We start from the raw sequence: 17,005 nt of genomic DNA, 5'->3' as shown, positions 1-17,005 counted from the left end.
CTTTTCTTAATTCTATTATTTGGCTTGGAATAAAGCTGATTTTTATAAATTTGTCAATAACACCTTACTGAGCACTCTTCAGATAATAATGTATATATTTTTATTGTGGCAAAATATATGTAACATAAAATTTACCATTTTAACCATTTTTAAGTGTACAATTCAGTGATACTAAATATATCCATCATTTTGTACAACCATCACCACTACCCATTTCCAGAGCTTTTTCATCTTCCCAAAGGGAAACTTATACACATCAGACAGTCTTTCCATATCTCCTCCTCCAGCACTTGGTAAACTCCATTCTAATTTCCATCTCTATGAATCTGCCTATTCCAGGTTCCTCATAGAAGTAGAACTTTATATCGGTCCCTTTGTGTCTGTCTTATTTCACTTACCATGATGCCTTGAAGGTTCATCTGTGTTGTAACATATAAATGAATCTCATTCCTTTTAAAGACTGAATAATATCCCATAATATGGGTAGACCACATTTTGTTTATTCACCCATCACCAATGGACATTTCAGGTCATTTCTGCTTTTGTACCATTTTGAATAATGCTTTAATAAATCTTCGTGTATGAGTTTTTGTGTGAATACCTGTTTTCAGTTCTCCTGGGTACGTACGTACCTGGGAGTGGAATTGCTGGGTCATATGGTGACTCTGTGCTTAACTTTTGAAGAACTGCCAAACTGTTTTCCAAACTGGCTGCACCATTTTACGTCTGCCAGTAATATGTGAGTGTTCCAGCTTCTCTACATCATTGCCAGCACTTGTTCTTTTCCATGTTCTTTTTTTTTCCATTACGATCATCCTGGTAGGTGTGAAGTACTGTCTCATTGTGGTTTTGTTTGCATTTCCTTAATGACAAATGATGTTGAACATCTTTTCATGTGCCACTAATTTGTCTGTCTGCTTTGTAGAAATGTCTACTTTAAAATTGAATTATTTGTCTTTTTACTGTTGAGTTCTGAGAATTCTTTTCTAGTCTGGCTGCTAGACCATTCTTAGATTCACAATTTGCAAATATTTTTTCCCATTCTGTGGGGTTCTCTTATCTTTCTTGATAGTGTCATTTGTTGCACAAAATTTTGAATTTTGATGAAGTCTAATTTATCTCTTTTTAATTTGGTTGTTTGTGCTTTAGGTGTCACAAGTATGACACCACTGCCAAATCCAAAGATGTGAAGATTTACACTTATGTTTTTTTCAAAGTGTTTTATCATTTTAGCTCTTACATTTAGACCTTTGATCCATTTTGAGTTAATTTTTTTATAAGGTGTGAGGTAGAGGTCCATATTCATTCTTTTGGATGTGGTTGTCCAATTTTCCCAGCACCGATTATTGAAGGCTAGGCTACTCTTTACCCCTTTGAATTGTCTTGGCACTTCTGTCAAAAATCAATTTGTGTACTTGTATGGGTTTATTTCTGAATTCTCAATTCTGTTCTATTGATAGATATGGCTATCTTTATGCTAGTACCGCAATCTTGATTACTATAGCTTTGTAGTAAGCTTTGAAACAGGGAAGTGTGAGTCCTCAAATTTATTCTTAATTTTCAAAATTGTTTTGCTCTTTTGGTTCCCTTGCATTTCTGTATGAATTGAGCATGAACTTGTTAATTTCTGCCCCAAAAAGCAGTTGAGATTTTGATTGACATTGCCTTGAATTTGTGGATTTGTTTGGGGAGTATTGCCATCTTAACAACATTATATCTTCTAATACCTGAGCATGAGATGGTTTCCACTGGTTTAGGTCTTCTTTGATTTCTGTTGATGATGTTTTGTAGTTTTCAGTGTACAAGTTTTATACTCCATTTCTTACATTTATTCCTAGGTATTTTGTTCTTTTGGATGCTCTTATAAATGGAGTTGTTTTCTAAATTTCCTGATTTTGGGATTGCTTATTGCTAGTGTATAGAAATACTACTGATTTTTATATATTGATCTTGTACCTTGAAACTGTGCTGAACTTGTTTATGAGCTCTAATAGTTTTGTGAATGTGTATTCCGTAGAGTTTTCCCTATATAGGATCATTCCATCTGCACACAGAAATAGTTTTATTTGCTTAATTGCCATGCCTGGAACATCCAGTACAGTGTTGAATAGAAGTAGTGAGAGGGACATCCTTGTCTTATTCCTAATTTTAGAGAGAAAACTTTCAGTTTTATCATTAAATGTGATATTAGCTATATGCTCTTCATCAGGTTAAGAAAGTTCCCTTCTATTTCTAGTTTGTTGGGTGTTTTTATTATAAAGGAGTATTGGACTTTGTTGAATGCTTTTTCTGCATCTGTTGAGGTGGTCTAGTGGTTATTGTCTTAATTTTATTAGTATGTTGCATTACATTGATTGATTTTTACATATTAAACCATCTTTGTATTTCTTGATCATGGTGTATAATCCTTTTTATATGCTGCTGGATTCAGTTTGCTGGTATTTTGTTGAGACTTTTGTATCTGTATTCATAAGGGATATTACAGTTTTGATTTTTTTTGTGATGTCTTTGTCTGATTTTGTATCAAGTCAATACCAACCTTACAGAATGAGTTGGGCAGTGTGTCCTCTTCTGTTTCTTGGAAGAATTTGCAAAGGATTGGTATTAATTCTTTAAACATTTGGTAGAATTCATCAGTGAAGCCATCTGGTCCTGGGCTTTTCTTTGTGGGGGTTCATTTTTTAATGCAAGGTGCAGAAGAGTATTTATAGTACAATCCCATCTGAGAGAGAAAGTAAGTCTTTTTAAGGCTGTATCTGTATGCTTGTATTTACACAGAAAAGTTCAGAAAAGATGTACAAAAAAAGATATAACAGCAAAGGTTATCTTTGGGTAATGAGATAGAACTTAAGTCTTCTGTGCCTTATATATAATTACAAGCATGTATTGCTTGGTATATATATTTTTTTCTTTAAAGATTTTATTTATTTATTTATTTGACAGAGAGAGGGGTCACAAGTAGGCAGAGGCAGGCAGAGGGGTGGGGTGAAGCAGGCTCCCCGCTGAGCAGAGAGCCCAATACGGGGCTCCATCCCAGGACCCTGAGATCATGACCTGAACCAAAGGCAGAGGCTTAACCCACTGAGCCACTCAGATGCCCTATTTTTTAAAGCCTACTTAGAATGGCTAACGTTTGACAATTTGCTCTTTCATCCACACAATGTGTTGCCAGTGCTGTGTACTTGCCACTGGCCTTGTCTCCTTAGGAGCTCAGTCTCGTAGGCCCCTGCCTCTCCAGCTTCGTAGTCTGCTGCACCCCTTCTCTGTTTCTCCTCCATCAACACCAAATTACCTATCAGTTCCCTGAGAATGGCCCATGGTTATGTGCTACTGTGCTTCTCTACATTCTATTCTATTCCCTTTCCCTGCCAGCCCTTCCCCTTGTATCTTTGAAATGCCTTCCAAATATCAGTTCCCTTCCTTCATGAATACCTCCTCCCTTCCATTCTTTACCCAAGGGGAGAAGAAACTCCCCCTCCTGCTGCCTCTCATACAGTATGCATATTTTTCTTACTGAACTTTGTATTTACCCTGCATCATAATCACTAGTTCACATATATGCCTTCCCTAAAAGTACAGTTTTATCCAATTTTGTAACCCAGAGTTTAGCACAGAATTGATGCTCAGAAGTACTTTGAATTGAATTCATGAGACAGGAAAAGGCATTGTGGGTAGGATGAGCAATGTGAGCAAAGGCCAGTTATGACTTACTATAACATGGCAAGACAGGAAGATTCACGTTGGGAAATACAGTTGAATGATTTCGTCAAGGCTGTTTGGTCGTGGAGGCTTTTGAGAGCCAGAGAGAATAGACTCCATAGATAAGCACCAGTGGAATGAAGAGCTCTTCTCACTTACTTCGAGTCTTTGCTCCATGGACCACCTCCTTCAGAATGGGTCACCTCTCCATTCACATGTCCCCTGACCCCAGCACTCTCTGTCTCCCCTTCCCTCATCTTCCTCCTTTTTCCATAGCTCTTACCACATTGTATATAATTTACTTATTCGTTATTTTTTTTTAAATCTGTTGTCTTTCTTCCCCATTAGAATATAAGCTTCCTGCACCATGGTAGCCTTGTTCACTGCTGTTTCTCAAGCACTTAGAACATTGCTTGGAACACAGTAGGGATGTAGAAAACAGTTGTTGGGTGAATGAATCCCAAGTTAATGAACTTCAATATCTTGTCCAGAACTGGCAGAGTACAGCCTAGGTATAATTCAAATATGTTTCTGAAAGAAAGAAAGAAATTTATAGAAGTACATAAAATTGCTAAGATAGTGCCCATTGTGTGTTATGTCTGTAATCTGGAGCAGGTCAGGGGAGGGATGGGAGGGAAAGACACAGTGTCTTAAGGTTTCTTGCCTTAGAAACCAGCTTGGGAAGTCAAAATTATAAATACATTTAAGTTTATTTATTTCTTGCCTAGAAAAGTGTTGTTGTGTGTGGTGACTAATTCCCATGCTTTAATAATTTCTCTTTTTCTTTCTCCACAGACCTTTGTAGTATTAAACAGAGGGAAAACTCTCTTCAGATTTAGTGCCACGCCTGCCTTGTACATTTTAAGTCCTTTTAACCTGATAAGAAGAATAGCTATTAAAATTTTGATACATTCATATCCTTTTCTACAAATGTGGGCTGAGTGCAGCATTTGCATGGTCGCTGGTATATAGAATATGTTTCTGAACTTTGACAATTGAATTGTATATTAAGTATCTTATCAGTAGTGTCGTTGACAGTAGTGTCGGAGCCAGCAGTTTGCGTGACCTTCTGCCAGATCCTGGACTAAGCTTCAACCAACTCTCTTTTCCTAGAATGAAATCACGGGAATCCGGAATTTTGTTGGTATCACGAGGAAAGACAAATCAAGACACTAACCTGTAACTGAAACCTTACTCTTTGAAGTGCTCAGAGTTCAGTAATTTCATCCTGAGGCAAACGATTCAGGTCTTTAACACAAGTTCAATGCTAGAATTTTTTGGAAGGCCACTTCTTGAGTATAAAGAGTTCAATGAATGCTTTAGAAATCTGCCTTGAATGTTTCTGATTTCTTGAGCAGTGTGTATGGAAAGTGCCAGAGACAGTTTCTCACATTAAATGGCCCCTTCGTATAGAGGTTTAGATCCAGGTTGCAAGCCTAATATGAGTCTCTACTCGCATTCCCCCCCCTTCAGCAGAAAATGCCCATTTACTCATGTGGCCTGACTTTCATATTTTTTTAATATAGGAGAGTGTATGACAGATGAAAAATTATGTGATGAGTTTAGCAACTTTGCATAGTGACTTTATATTTAATGGTTGGAGTTTAGTTTGTCAGGACTTAGTCCCGTGCTCTGAAGGATATTGTATTCTCCAAGTAGGATGAGGAAAGTGGCGATTGGAACTTAGTAAATTGGTTGGCTAAGCTGTTGGCACATTTTATTGACTCTAAGAATTTAGCAGCCCAATTCTGAAATCTGTGGTTTACAAGGAACATAGTTCTGAAACTTAAAGGTTTACAAGGAATAAATAATTCACAGTGGACTTCCTCCCCTTTTGTTGGATCAGAAGGCAGCATCTTTTTCTCTTCTAACTGGAATGTGTTATTCCCGGAAGAAAAGTTGAGCTGTAATGAAGAAAAAATCCAGCTGTAAGAAGTATTTTTTCTTTAAAAAACTCCATTAGTAGAGTGAGGATGGTGAAAGCTGTTAGCAAGAGAGAGAGTTAGCAACAAATGGGATATGGTTTCTGTGCTTGTTCAAGTGACAGTTTTTTTGAGTTTGAGTAACTCACATGCTGACCTAAAGGAGTTTATTTTTTTCTCAGTAGACAAAAACAGAAAGGGTTGAGAAAAATCTTGGATGGAATAGAAAAAGCAGCAAAATGGTTTGCTCTCCATAAACATTCCTGAGCACTTTGAGCATGACCAGACGCATCTTCTCCATTATCTAATTCTTAGTATGGTGGTGCATATGTCCTTGAAATCCTCAACCAACAGGTCGTGACTGGTTTCCCAAACTGTTCAAATGCCACACAAAGCGGCTGTTGCCTTGCCCTCTAAGGACAATTCAGCCCTTTGGGGACCTAGGAGTGAACCGTTGTGTTCTACTCCTGAAACCACCATAACAGTGTGTGCCAACTATACTTCAATTAAAAAAAAAAAAAGTGAACCATTAATTGCATGTAGCTTTCCAAATAACTAGTTATGCAAGACAAGATAATTAACTTAACAGTAAATGAGTACTGAATAATATAGATTCGATTTAATGTGTTTTTTCACCTGATGATTTGGGTATATGGTAGGCCAGTAGATTTCTGGTTACTCTGTACACCGGGATTTAGAGACTTATTCCATAGCTGAGGCTGAAGAGGGAAGGGGTAGGGGGGAAGATGATTTATCCAAAAGGAGTAGAGCAGTGACAGCCCTTTTGAAAGAAAGAGAGTGGCTCTCCTGCTGTGTCCACCCACAGTTCTCTGGTCAGGTGTGGATACATATGGTGGCATTCTGTGTTCATGGTGGCTTTCATTATCACCTCGCCGTTTCCTTGTCCTCTGTGCTTTGTCTCCTTTCAGGTTACTGACTTAATTATCATGATACCCAATGTGAAATGTGTTTGCTTTCTGAGGAAGAAAATAGGCCAGATTTTGTATATTCTCCCTTGACTCTTTTCTACAGTATTTAGCATGATCATTATGTGCACTATTTTGACCAACTGTGTATTCATGACTTTTAGTAACCCTCCTGAATGGTCGAAGAATGTGGAGTAAGTAGCTCATTTATTTATTTGTCTGCTTGCTTGTTTTAAAGATTTTTACGCACCAAATCTTGCTTTGCACAGTTTATCCATCAAGGAAAAAAATTGGTTTTTTCCCACTCTTTACTTCACAGAGAAGGGTGAGGATCCATGTGGAATTTAGGAAATATCCTTAGAAGTCAACTCTAGAAAGAGAAAGTGCATTCTGGAAGTTACTGCCCTTCACCTCCACCCTTACCTGTGCTGGCCAATGCCTTTGACTTGCCCCCCCAGCGCCATCTTGTGCCCTCAGTTAGTCTCTCATGACACTGTCTTCTCCAACATGAGGTTTCCTTTTTTTTTTTTTTTTTTTAACTTGTCTAAAGTTAAAAATAGCTCTGGGGCCTCCTCACCTGGTTCAAAATGATCACCTACTAGATGGCACCCAGTACAGCATTCCAGAGTTCTTGGTTTTCTGTTTCGGTAAGTTTCCTTCAAAGCGTCCCTTTCTCTTCCTGCCTTCCTTTCTGCTGCATTGGCTGTGCCATTCCGTTTTGTCTCTACTAGTTGAAGCCACATTTCAGGCACTGTTACCTTCAAGGATTCATTTAAAGTTTCTGTCTGTTTGGAAATTACCTCAAACTCTCCATTTCTTTGACAGGTACACATTCACAGGGATTTATACATTTGAATCACTAGTGAAAATCATTGCGAGAGGTTTCTGCATAGATGGCTTTACCTTTTTACGGGATCCGTGGAACTGGTTGGATTTCAGTGTCATCATGATGGCGTAAGTTGTCTGCTTACTTTACTGCTGTTCTGGGTGTGATTGTGTATGTGTGGTTGTATTCCTGGTTGTGTCTGTAAGTATGTTTATGGACAGTATGTTTATGGATAAGAGGAACTAATGGATAACCATTTAAGGCCAAACAGGCTTTATGCCTGTGATTCTTGCTTGTGAGGACAATGACAGCATGTTTCCATGGGAGAAGGAAAGTCAAGGTTTTACAGCGAGGAAGGAAAGTAGCAAGTGATTTTCCATTGACATGCTCTCATATTTTCTTCCCCCTTTTAACACTGATCAAGGTTTGCCTGCTTATCACCGTGGGGCCTTGGTGAAGATTTGAAATTTTTTAGGTGTTAACCTTAACCTGAAAATCAGTTTCTTGGATATGTTTTATCGCGTGTAATTTCATGAGGCTGGTCCAGATGTTGCAGACTTGAGAGCACATTTTAAAGTTAAAACATGAGCCAAGGTATCCAAACTGGTCCCTTCCTAAGGAAGTACGTACTGACCAGAAGTTCAAACTATTGTGAGAGGGCAGTATGACCCCTACATTAGTGTGCTAGCTGCATGTTTGCATACCTGTATCTCTTTGGGAAATGTAACTGATGGTTGAAGAGTTAGAGCAGATTTAACTATTTGTATTTTTAGGTGCGGAAGCACTCTGTGGTATGGTGGGGAATAAGGGCATTGCATAGATTGTTTGTGTGCACGCAGATGTGTAAGAGAGTGAGTGCGTCTATATATATACGGGTCTGAGCGTCAGAAAGATGGGTTTCAGCTGTAAAATGTGAATGAGTGAACGCTATGCACTGAATATTTGAAACTGAAACTTTGACTTTCTGTTATATTAAGGCAATTTCCAGCTTTCCAACATTATGAATACACAGTGGTGTTCATTTAAAATTTAAGTGTCCTTGCTGGGCACAGAGCTGGTGATAAAATGGGCACTTAACACACTATTTGCTTTGATCCCATGATCCTGAGCCCTGCTCTTGTATGTCACAGGCACTTCATCTGAGGGCGTGACTGCAAAGATATGCGTGCAACTCTTCGATAAGTCATATATGTAGACATTAAGGCACTTTTGCCATAGTCAACTAGGGAGCTATTTGATGTAAATTTGTTTTTATGGGGCTTCAGCTACAGAAATTTGCCTCCTTTTTCCTAAGAAATTATTCACAAAGCTTGGGGACATAAGCCTTTGATACATCCTGGCCTGCCTTTTTGCTAAAAATAATGAATGGACCGAGAATAGTCATTCTGATTGGGATCCACACAGCACGATGCTGATTAAGAGAGTAAGCCCTCAGAACCTCCTGGTTGTATCAGTTCTTTCAAATATTCTTTTGAATTCTCCTTGCCCAACTGAAAAAAGAAATGTGTTCTTTAAGTGTTTATATTTAGAAATTTTCTTTTTCAACAACAAAAAGAATGAAATCATAGCTTGTGTTTAAGACCCTTTCTTCCCCCCCATTGTCAAACCCTCGCCCAGTGGTACCATTACAAGTTAACTTTGGTTTGATTCTGCAGGTATATAACAGAGTTTGTAAACCTAGGCAATGTTTCAGCTCTACGCACTTTCAGGGTACTGAGGGCTTTGAAAACTATTTCGGTAATCCCAGGTAAGATGGCCCGGGGTTGGTGTTAGGTGTTGGGTTAGGGCCCTGACGTGACGTATTGTACTTTTTGTTTTGTTGTGGTTTTGTTTTTTTTTTTCTCGGTGTTTGTGTTCGTGTCTGTGTTTGTCATTTGTGTCTGTGTGTGACCTCCCTTACTACAGATATGTGACAGAGTTTGTGGACCTGGGCAATGTCTCAGCGCTGAGAACATTCAGGGTTCTCCGAGCTTTGAAAACTATCTCTGTAATTCCAGGTGAGAAAATTTACACACACAATGGACTGCCTCATCGCCTCTTTGCCCTCCATTCATTGTGTCCACCACATTCTAAACCAGTGTCAGCATACTTGATATGGCCTTGCATTCCGCATGTTCTTCCTGGGAGACGTTCTCTGGAATGGCCCTTTGGTCCTCAGGCCCTTGCGATGGCAGCGCTGGCCAGGCATGCAGCCCCCATTCCATCCATGCTTTGAGAAAGCACGTGCTGAAAAATCACTTGGATCCTCCAGTATCTGAAAAAATTGTCACAGAGCTAGCTGTCTCTTTATACATTGATCATTTGCTTCCTGGCCTCATGGAATTACAGTATATTTAACATTCACCGTCATCCCATTGCTTGTGGTTTCTAGGCTTCCTGTCGCATGGTTTGCTGATGGGATGTTATTCAATGAACTATACTTTTATTGTAACTGTGTTAATGGACTTATTTAACCACAGAAGACACCCACCCTATTAACTAGTCCAGTTTTAGAGCCAAGTTGAAGAGCTTTGGAGTTAGTGAACAACTTTAGTAATCACTATCACATCCTATTGCTGTCTGTTTCACTGGAGTAAGAACCAGTAGACATCTATTATGTATGTATTCAGAGGCCGTTCTCAAACACAAATCCCAATGAAAGCTTGTGCAGACGCTGTTAAAAACAGTGAAAGGTAAGATAACATACATACGTCTGAATGTATGGGCAAACAACAAAGACAGAAACTTGAGAAGGAAAAGGAATCAGTCAGTGGGTGTCTGTGAAGTAGTTAACTGACAGTGGTTTCATAATTTTTGCCTCTTTCTTTTTGGTGCTGGTTGAACTAGCCAAATACTTCTTAACCTTTTGAAAGTTTTAGGTCCTTTTGAGAAGCAGGGGAAAGTTCCCAGACCCTGCTGAAACCCACCCATGGACCCCACATTAAGATCCTTAATTTAATTTAAATCCTTACTACCAGGTAGTGCTTAACTATTTTTTCCAAAGGCTGGTCTTGAAATCTGGAAGGGAAGATATTTGAGCTAGTCTTGCTAGCCTGAGATACACGGGCAGGAACATGGCAGAAATCAAGAGTGTGCAGTTGCTGGCTGGTCTCTGGTTCCATTCAGGGGCTTTTAGGGAAGACGCCCAAGGGACCAAGCTTCCCACTGTGCTCTTATAGAAACAGGGACATGAAGAGCAGAGGCATCCTGTTCCTGGCGTCACATGGCTTTTCTGGCAGCCGACTCAGAAATATTCCTCTTTTCCCCTTTTCAACTTATCTAAATATCAGACACAGAGAGAGGGAAGCCTAAAGATAGAGTCCTGGAGAGAGCTGACTTGGAATGTGGCTTTCTGAGAACCTCAAGGAAGGTAAACTTCAGTTTCTCCATTTACAAATCTAGGCATGAAGTGGGCCAGTAAATTCAGGCCCTACTAAAAATGAGTTCTTTTCTAGTTAGCAGGGGGAGCTTTCTCCCTGTCAGCTAGAGGCTGGGCATCAGTTGGAGTACATTTTTGGCAAAAAAAACTACAACCCTGACTTACCAAGGTTCAGTTCCTAGCCATTTTAAATCCATTTGACAAAAAAGTGAAGCTCAGTCTCCAGGCAACGTCACGCAGCTCATTGATGGAGGTTTAACCCTTAGGCAGGCCTTGTCTTATGTCTTCAGGCATCTGGAGCACCAAATCTGTATTTTCATTTTCCCTCTGCTCTCTTTCTTCTCTGGCCTCTTTTAAATATGATCCCATGTTTTCTGCTCACTTCCCCCAATGTACTCTGCAAGGCATCTGTCTCTTTATGTTCTTGTGATCTGAAAACTTCTCTTCCAGAATTAAATTGGAAAGCTGCGTTCTGTTCACTAACTAGGGCAGCAGATGCTATCTCTGGTCTAGCTTTTAGCTTCTGTCTCTGCTGTACGGTTAGCTTCTGACCACAGCACTTCTGCAAGGTAACTCTTGACTGGGATCAGACTACTTATCCTTATTATTAACCTGTCTATCTGTCTATTTGCAAAATCTATTTGTAAACACACAGTAGTGCTCTATCAGTGATTTTTGTGTAGCAATTATTATTATAAAGAAGAAAGCTAAACCCAAAGAAAAGGTTTGTATCAAGCCTTAGACCTCCACTTCACAATTTGAAATAGATTCCAGATTCCTGTTTCTAGAAGCACCCCCACTCGAGCTGGCTTTGTGAAGTTAACTGGGATGCAAAATAACTCTAACGGCTAATAAAGTCAGTAATAGATCTATGAGTGGTATAATTGGTATTTGAATTAAAGTGTGACTTTTCATGCCAAGTCCTTTCTCTCCCCATTCTATTTATAGAAGACTGTGGCCCTGTTCCTACCTGCCTGTTAATCAGCTCTCCTTTCAAGATGGGAGCACCATTGCATGAGTCACTAGACCTGGTGCCATCCCGTGACTGGAAATCTCAGTCATTCTGACTCTACTGTAGAGCCAGGCCTTAGTCCCCTCTTAGTGAAAGCCATTGTTGTGCACACCAAGTTTTCTCATGGGTCAGTTCAGTGGGACTGGGGCTCTCTTTACCTTTTCCTGTCCCCAGTTTGATTGTAGGCTTTTGCGAAAGCTGCCAGGAACAGAAGCAAGGGCAACCACATAACTGACATGAGGTCTGCAAGATCCCACAAAGCCTTCAGCTCCCTTCATGAGAGTTGTGCCTTCCTGGATAGCTCACCCACTCACCTGCCGTCCCTCTTAGAACTTTTGGTAGATAGTCTGAATGTGTCAGCGAGGTCAGGACTCCCAGAAGGTGGGTAATGCAGTGCACTGGTTAGCTCCAGCCTTTTGGATAAGGGCTGCTTTGATTTAGAGCTTTCTAGTGCCTGAGAAAAGACCAAACCCACATTATGACCCTTTTTATTTGCTGAGTGGAGACCTAGATACGTATCACACATGGTGTCCTTTTTGCTTCTGAGGCCTTGGCTTGAAAAATTGTGCATGCAAACTGTAGTTACAGGAAAAGACCCTTTCTACATTTTCTTTGGTCCAGAATTTGCTGGATTCAACTCAACATTGAAGTATTCTGTGTAGAAATTCATATCTTAAAACTTTATTTTCAGGGCGCCTAAGTGGCTCAGTCGGTTCATGGTCCAACTCTTGGTTTCAGCTCAGGTCATGGTCTCTGGGCAGTGGGAATCAAGCCCTGCATTAGGCTCTGTGTTCAGCACGGAGTCTGCTTGTCCCTTTCCCTTTGTTCATCTCCCCCCACTGCCTTCTCTCTCTCTTTCTCTCTCTCTCTCTCAAATAAATAAATAAAATCTTCAAACAAGCAAATAAACAAAAACTTTGTTTTTGCTTTATATTCATTCGGGGCCTGGGCATAATAATGAGCTTCTGAGTGACTTTGTCAGAAGTTTGATCTTCTATATGTTTTAATCATGTGCCACAGGACTGACATACCCAAAGAAAGCATGGAAATCTCAAAGCAAGAATCTTGAGTTTTTCCTATTGAGTAGCATTTAGTGGTGTAAATAAAACCAGTTGGAACAGCCTTACTTGCCAGTTGCTTCTCATTTCTATCATCATTTCAGTGACTCCCCAAAAGCACTGCATTTCTCTTTGCCAACACTAGTTTAATATCATTTTGCTTTCTTTAGAGTTATAATTTTTTATTATTTTTCTCTTTGATTTTTTTTTAAAATTTCTGTGCTTTCATTTCTGTTACTTTCTCTCCTTACCTGTGGTATCAGGTAAGAAGCAGGAAAGAGGTTGGGCCCTTCTTCTTCCCACCCTGGTATTCACAAAAGAAGCATTTTCTTTAGACACATGCATTATGAAGATGGCAATTTCTGCTGCACAGTGAAGGGAGATAAAAAAGTGTTTTCATACTATATTTAGACTCCTTGTTTCCTTTATAATATTCTAGTTATTAATCCAGTGCCTCTTGTATTTCTCCTTTTCCCATTGCTTCTCAGAGAAGATAACTGAAGTTGAACACAATGGTCCTAAATGGGAAAACACTGGAGTCTCACAGGCTCCCACTGACCCACCTTTGGGAGCTAGTTTAAGTTTTGTTCAGACTTTGTGATGCAAATTTGGTCTTGGATAAATAAATCTACTGCCTTCAGATCTCTCCCAAATTATTCTTGATCTAAAGAACCCTCAAGAATATCATTGTGAGGCTTGAACCTGCAGCAGGAAAATTGACCTGGCACAACTTTACCCTAGGGCTTATCTGGACGAAGCCAGACTTTGGAAATTGGGGAACTTTTTCCCCCTGGGGTGAGAACTGCTTGTTACTGCTCTTGAGACCCGTTCCAATGTTAATTTTGTAGAATTAGCTCATGTGGCTTCAAACCAGACAGATTTCTCAACCTGAGCCACAAGCTAGGAAATATAAATTTACTTTATTTATGATCTGGCATCACCGCTGTGGAAGATTGTGATCCCGGGATACATGGCTGATTTCTCCAGACTTGGCACATAAGCAGGCTTTGTTCATTTGTCCAAGGGGTTGGATGTCGTGAAAGGGGACGGGGGTTCAGATGCATTTGGATGTAGCAGCTTCACTGCTTCTCAAAATTCCTCAAGTGTCCTGACTTCCTCTCTGGTAGCTGACATTTCTGTACGTTGGGTCCAGCTGTCTTTTCTTGATCTGTAGTAAATGTATTAACTGCTTCTGCTCAGACTCATCCCAATACTATTTAATGTTAGCCTTTCCAAGAGTTCTCGCTGTCCAATTTGCCCCCATGTGGCTTCTGTTGCTCACTCTGTTGTGTAGGAGTTGTTTGAAGGAGCATTCTGCTCTGTTTGGGATAATCAGCTTCCAGTCAGTATCTTGCTTATTCTGGTGTGTGGTGGTGTGAGCCAGTAGAAGAAGCAAGGCAACTTCTCCTCACAGCCAGAACAGTGGCATTTTCCATTCTTGTATGCATCAGGTCAGGAATTCCACCAGCAGCTTCTCACTTTATTGACCTGTGTTGGTGCTAACAGGGAGCACTTTTGCCTGGCTGCATTTACTAGTGCGTGTCAGTCATTGCTGGCAAGACTATAGAGGCTGAGCTCAAGAAAGGCATTATATGAAAGACCATCAGGTACATGAAAAGATGCTCAACATCACTAGTCATTAGAGAAATGCAAATTAAAACCATAATGGGATATCAGCTCACACAAGTTAGAATGGCCATCATCAAAGAGATGTGACAGCAAATGCTGGCATGGATGCGGAGAAAATGGAACCCTTGCATGCTGTTGGGCTTAGTAAATTGGTGCAGCCACTATGGGAAGCAGTATGAAGGATCCTCAGAAATTAAAAATAGAACTACCATATGATCCAGCAATTCTACTTCTGGGAATATATCCAAAGGAAACGAAAACACTAACTCAGAAAAGATATCTGCACCCCATGTTCATAACAGCATTATTTACAATAGCCAAGACATGGAAGCAATCTAGATGTCCATTGATGGATGAACAGACAAAATTGTGAGAGAGATACACAATGGAATATTGTTCAGGTACGAAAAAAATGAGGAAATCCTACCATTTTTGACAACATGGATGGACCTTGAAGACATTATGCTCAGTAAAATGAGTTGGACAGAGAAAGACAAATAAATACTGTATGATCTCACTGAAATATGGAATCTAAAAACAAACTCATAGAAAAAGAGATCAGACTTGTGGATCCCCGAGGCAGAGTGTGGGGGGCGGAGTTGGAGGAAGTTGGTCTAAAGTTACCAGACTTCCAGGTATAAGAAAGTGCTGGGGATATAGTGGACAACATGATAACGATAGCTAACATCACTGCATGATACATGGGAAAGTTGTTTTCCTAAGAGTTCTTATCATAAGAAAATATTTTTTTCTTTTTGTTCTCTTTTTATTGTATCTATTTGAGAAGGTGGATGTTAGCTAACCCTATGGTGATAATCATTTCACAGTATATGTAAGTCAAACAATTATGATGTATGCCTTAAACGTCTACAGTGACGTATGTCAATTATTTCTCAATAAAACTGTGGGGAGGGGGAGGAAAGAAATTCATTGATAGCCCCGTCTCCATAATCTGGTGTTGATGTCTGCAAATATGGTCCTTGACAATCATCAACCCTAATGGAAGGAAGAAGAGTCTTGGTGAAAGCCAGATGACCCAGTGACCATTTACATTTAACACTGCTGTGTAATTGTGGGTCTACCTTGGCAAGCTAACATTATGCCACACCCCCTTTCTTCCTGTGGGACCTGAATGAAAGTCTTGGAGAGTAAATTTTTAGATGGCCATAGTTAGTGTTATTTAGTGGTTATTCTTGCTTAGTTAAGATATGTTTCTCTGAGCCCCTGTGAAGTAAAAGCAGCTGAATACCATTTCCAACTTAAGTTTTTACCTTAAACTTCTTGAGAGTTGAAAAGCTCTCACCAACACATTGATCTAAACCTCAGACTTCAGAAGAAAACACTTCAAGTGTTTTGGGGTTTTTTTGTTTGGGTTTTTGTTTTTGTTTTTTTAGCCTTCTTGACTCATGTTTACAGATTTCTTCAGCAATATCTTCTGGTTTATGGAGAAAAGATTTTAAACCTGCTGATTGAGAGCATTAAGGTTTATCACCAGGAAAATGATGAGTGCCATGTATGGTTGGTGTATTAGTCGATCATCTTTGGTTGCAAGTGAAAGGATACATGAAGGGCTGGAACACTTTTAGGCTTCTGGAAGCCAGGGAAACCAGAATGCAGAACCAGAAAGCTCCAGATACCAGGAAGTATTTTTTCTTCATGTTTTCTGTCTCCATGTATCTATTTCCTTTTTCTATCTCTTAGCTTACTAACTGGCTTTACTTCTCAGACATCCTAATATAATGATAGAATAGGGCTACCACTTATTTCCCAAATTTACATGTTATCGTTCCTTCCACTTGTAAAGACTACTGGACTATCTTTTGTCCCGTTCTAAGTTCCTGGAGGAAAAGGATGAGGATTTAGGTCAGATGTCCACCCTGACATCTGGAACCTACTAACGGATGGTCACTTCCTGCAAGTAAGGCTGCTAGGGTCCCAGCTTTGTAAAAGAGGGGATAATTTGAGCCTCATGGACTGGAATTTCCTGTTACATACATGGTCTTTGAACTGTCTAGAGAGTTCCCAGCGCAGGAAAATCAGATTAGACTCATGCTTAAATTGTATGTTTTTTTTTTTAATTTGATTGATTGATATCACAAATGCATTGGTTTGACTGTTTTGTAGTATTACACTCTTGTTGCTAATACAAACGACAGATTATAGCTCCTTTCTCCATTCATTTAAAATGGAAATGGCCTTGAACAATCATCAAGTGTTCAGATCAGTGATTGTCTGAACCCTTCAGGGGAGATATAAGCTCTCCTTAAAGAAATCCAGGAAAAGAAACTACAACCATTCTTTAGTGACCTATTCAACTTTTTTTTTTTTTTTAATCATGCTTTGGCTTTGAAAACAGAGCTATGTAATTTTAGGAACTTAGAATTAAATTATTGACCTAGTATAGAGCCACCTCAACCAAACCAAATACAATGAAGGACTTTTCTATTCCTCAGCAACTTATAAAAATAAGGCCCATAATACTGGAACAACATGTACTTCTTTTTAGTTGTTTTCTGTTTCATACCACCAGTATCTTCTTTTTTTTTTTTTTTTTTTAAGATTTTATTTATTTATT

The 17,005-nt window shown here is 39.5% G+C and overlaps 1 protein-coding gene across 6 annotated transcripts in view; it reads left to right on the top strand.

The window, feature by feature from the left end:
* Positions 1-17,005, top strand: part of SCN8A (sodium voltage-gated channel alpha subunit 8) — a 178,765-nt gene that overhangs the window by 78,463 nt on the left and 83,297 nt on the right. For 4 of the 6 annotated variants that reach the window (XM_047741659.1, XM_047741658.1, XM_047741661.1 and 1 more), the window contains exons 3-6: positions 4,495-4,613; positions 6,652-6,741; positions 7,373-7,501; positions 9,279-9,370. In XM_047741659.1, the coding sequence (XP_047597615.1) occupies positions 4,495-4,613; positions 6,652-6,741; positions 7,373-7,501; positions 9,279-9,370 (430 nt within the window). Of the gene's footprint in view, positions 1-4,494; positions 4,614-6,651; positions 6,742-7,372; positions 7,502-9,028; positions 9,121-9,278; positions 9,371-17,005 lie in introns of all 6 variants that reach the window. The other 2 variants (XM_047741657.1, XM_047741662.1) reach the window with 1 other exon arrangement.

This window comes from Lutra lutra, chromosome 8, assembly GCF_902655055.1.
Source record: "Lutra lutra chromosome 8, mLutLut1.2, whole genome shotgun sequence".
Lineage (NCBI taxonomy): Eukaryota > Metazoa > Chordata > Mammalia > Carnivora > Mustelidae > Lutra > Lutra lutra.
The sequence above is the reverse complement of the archived record's forward strand: the minus strand, read 5'-3'. Positions and strand labels throughout refer to the sequence as shown.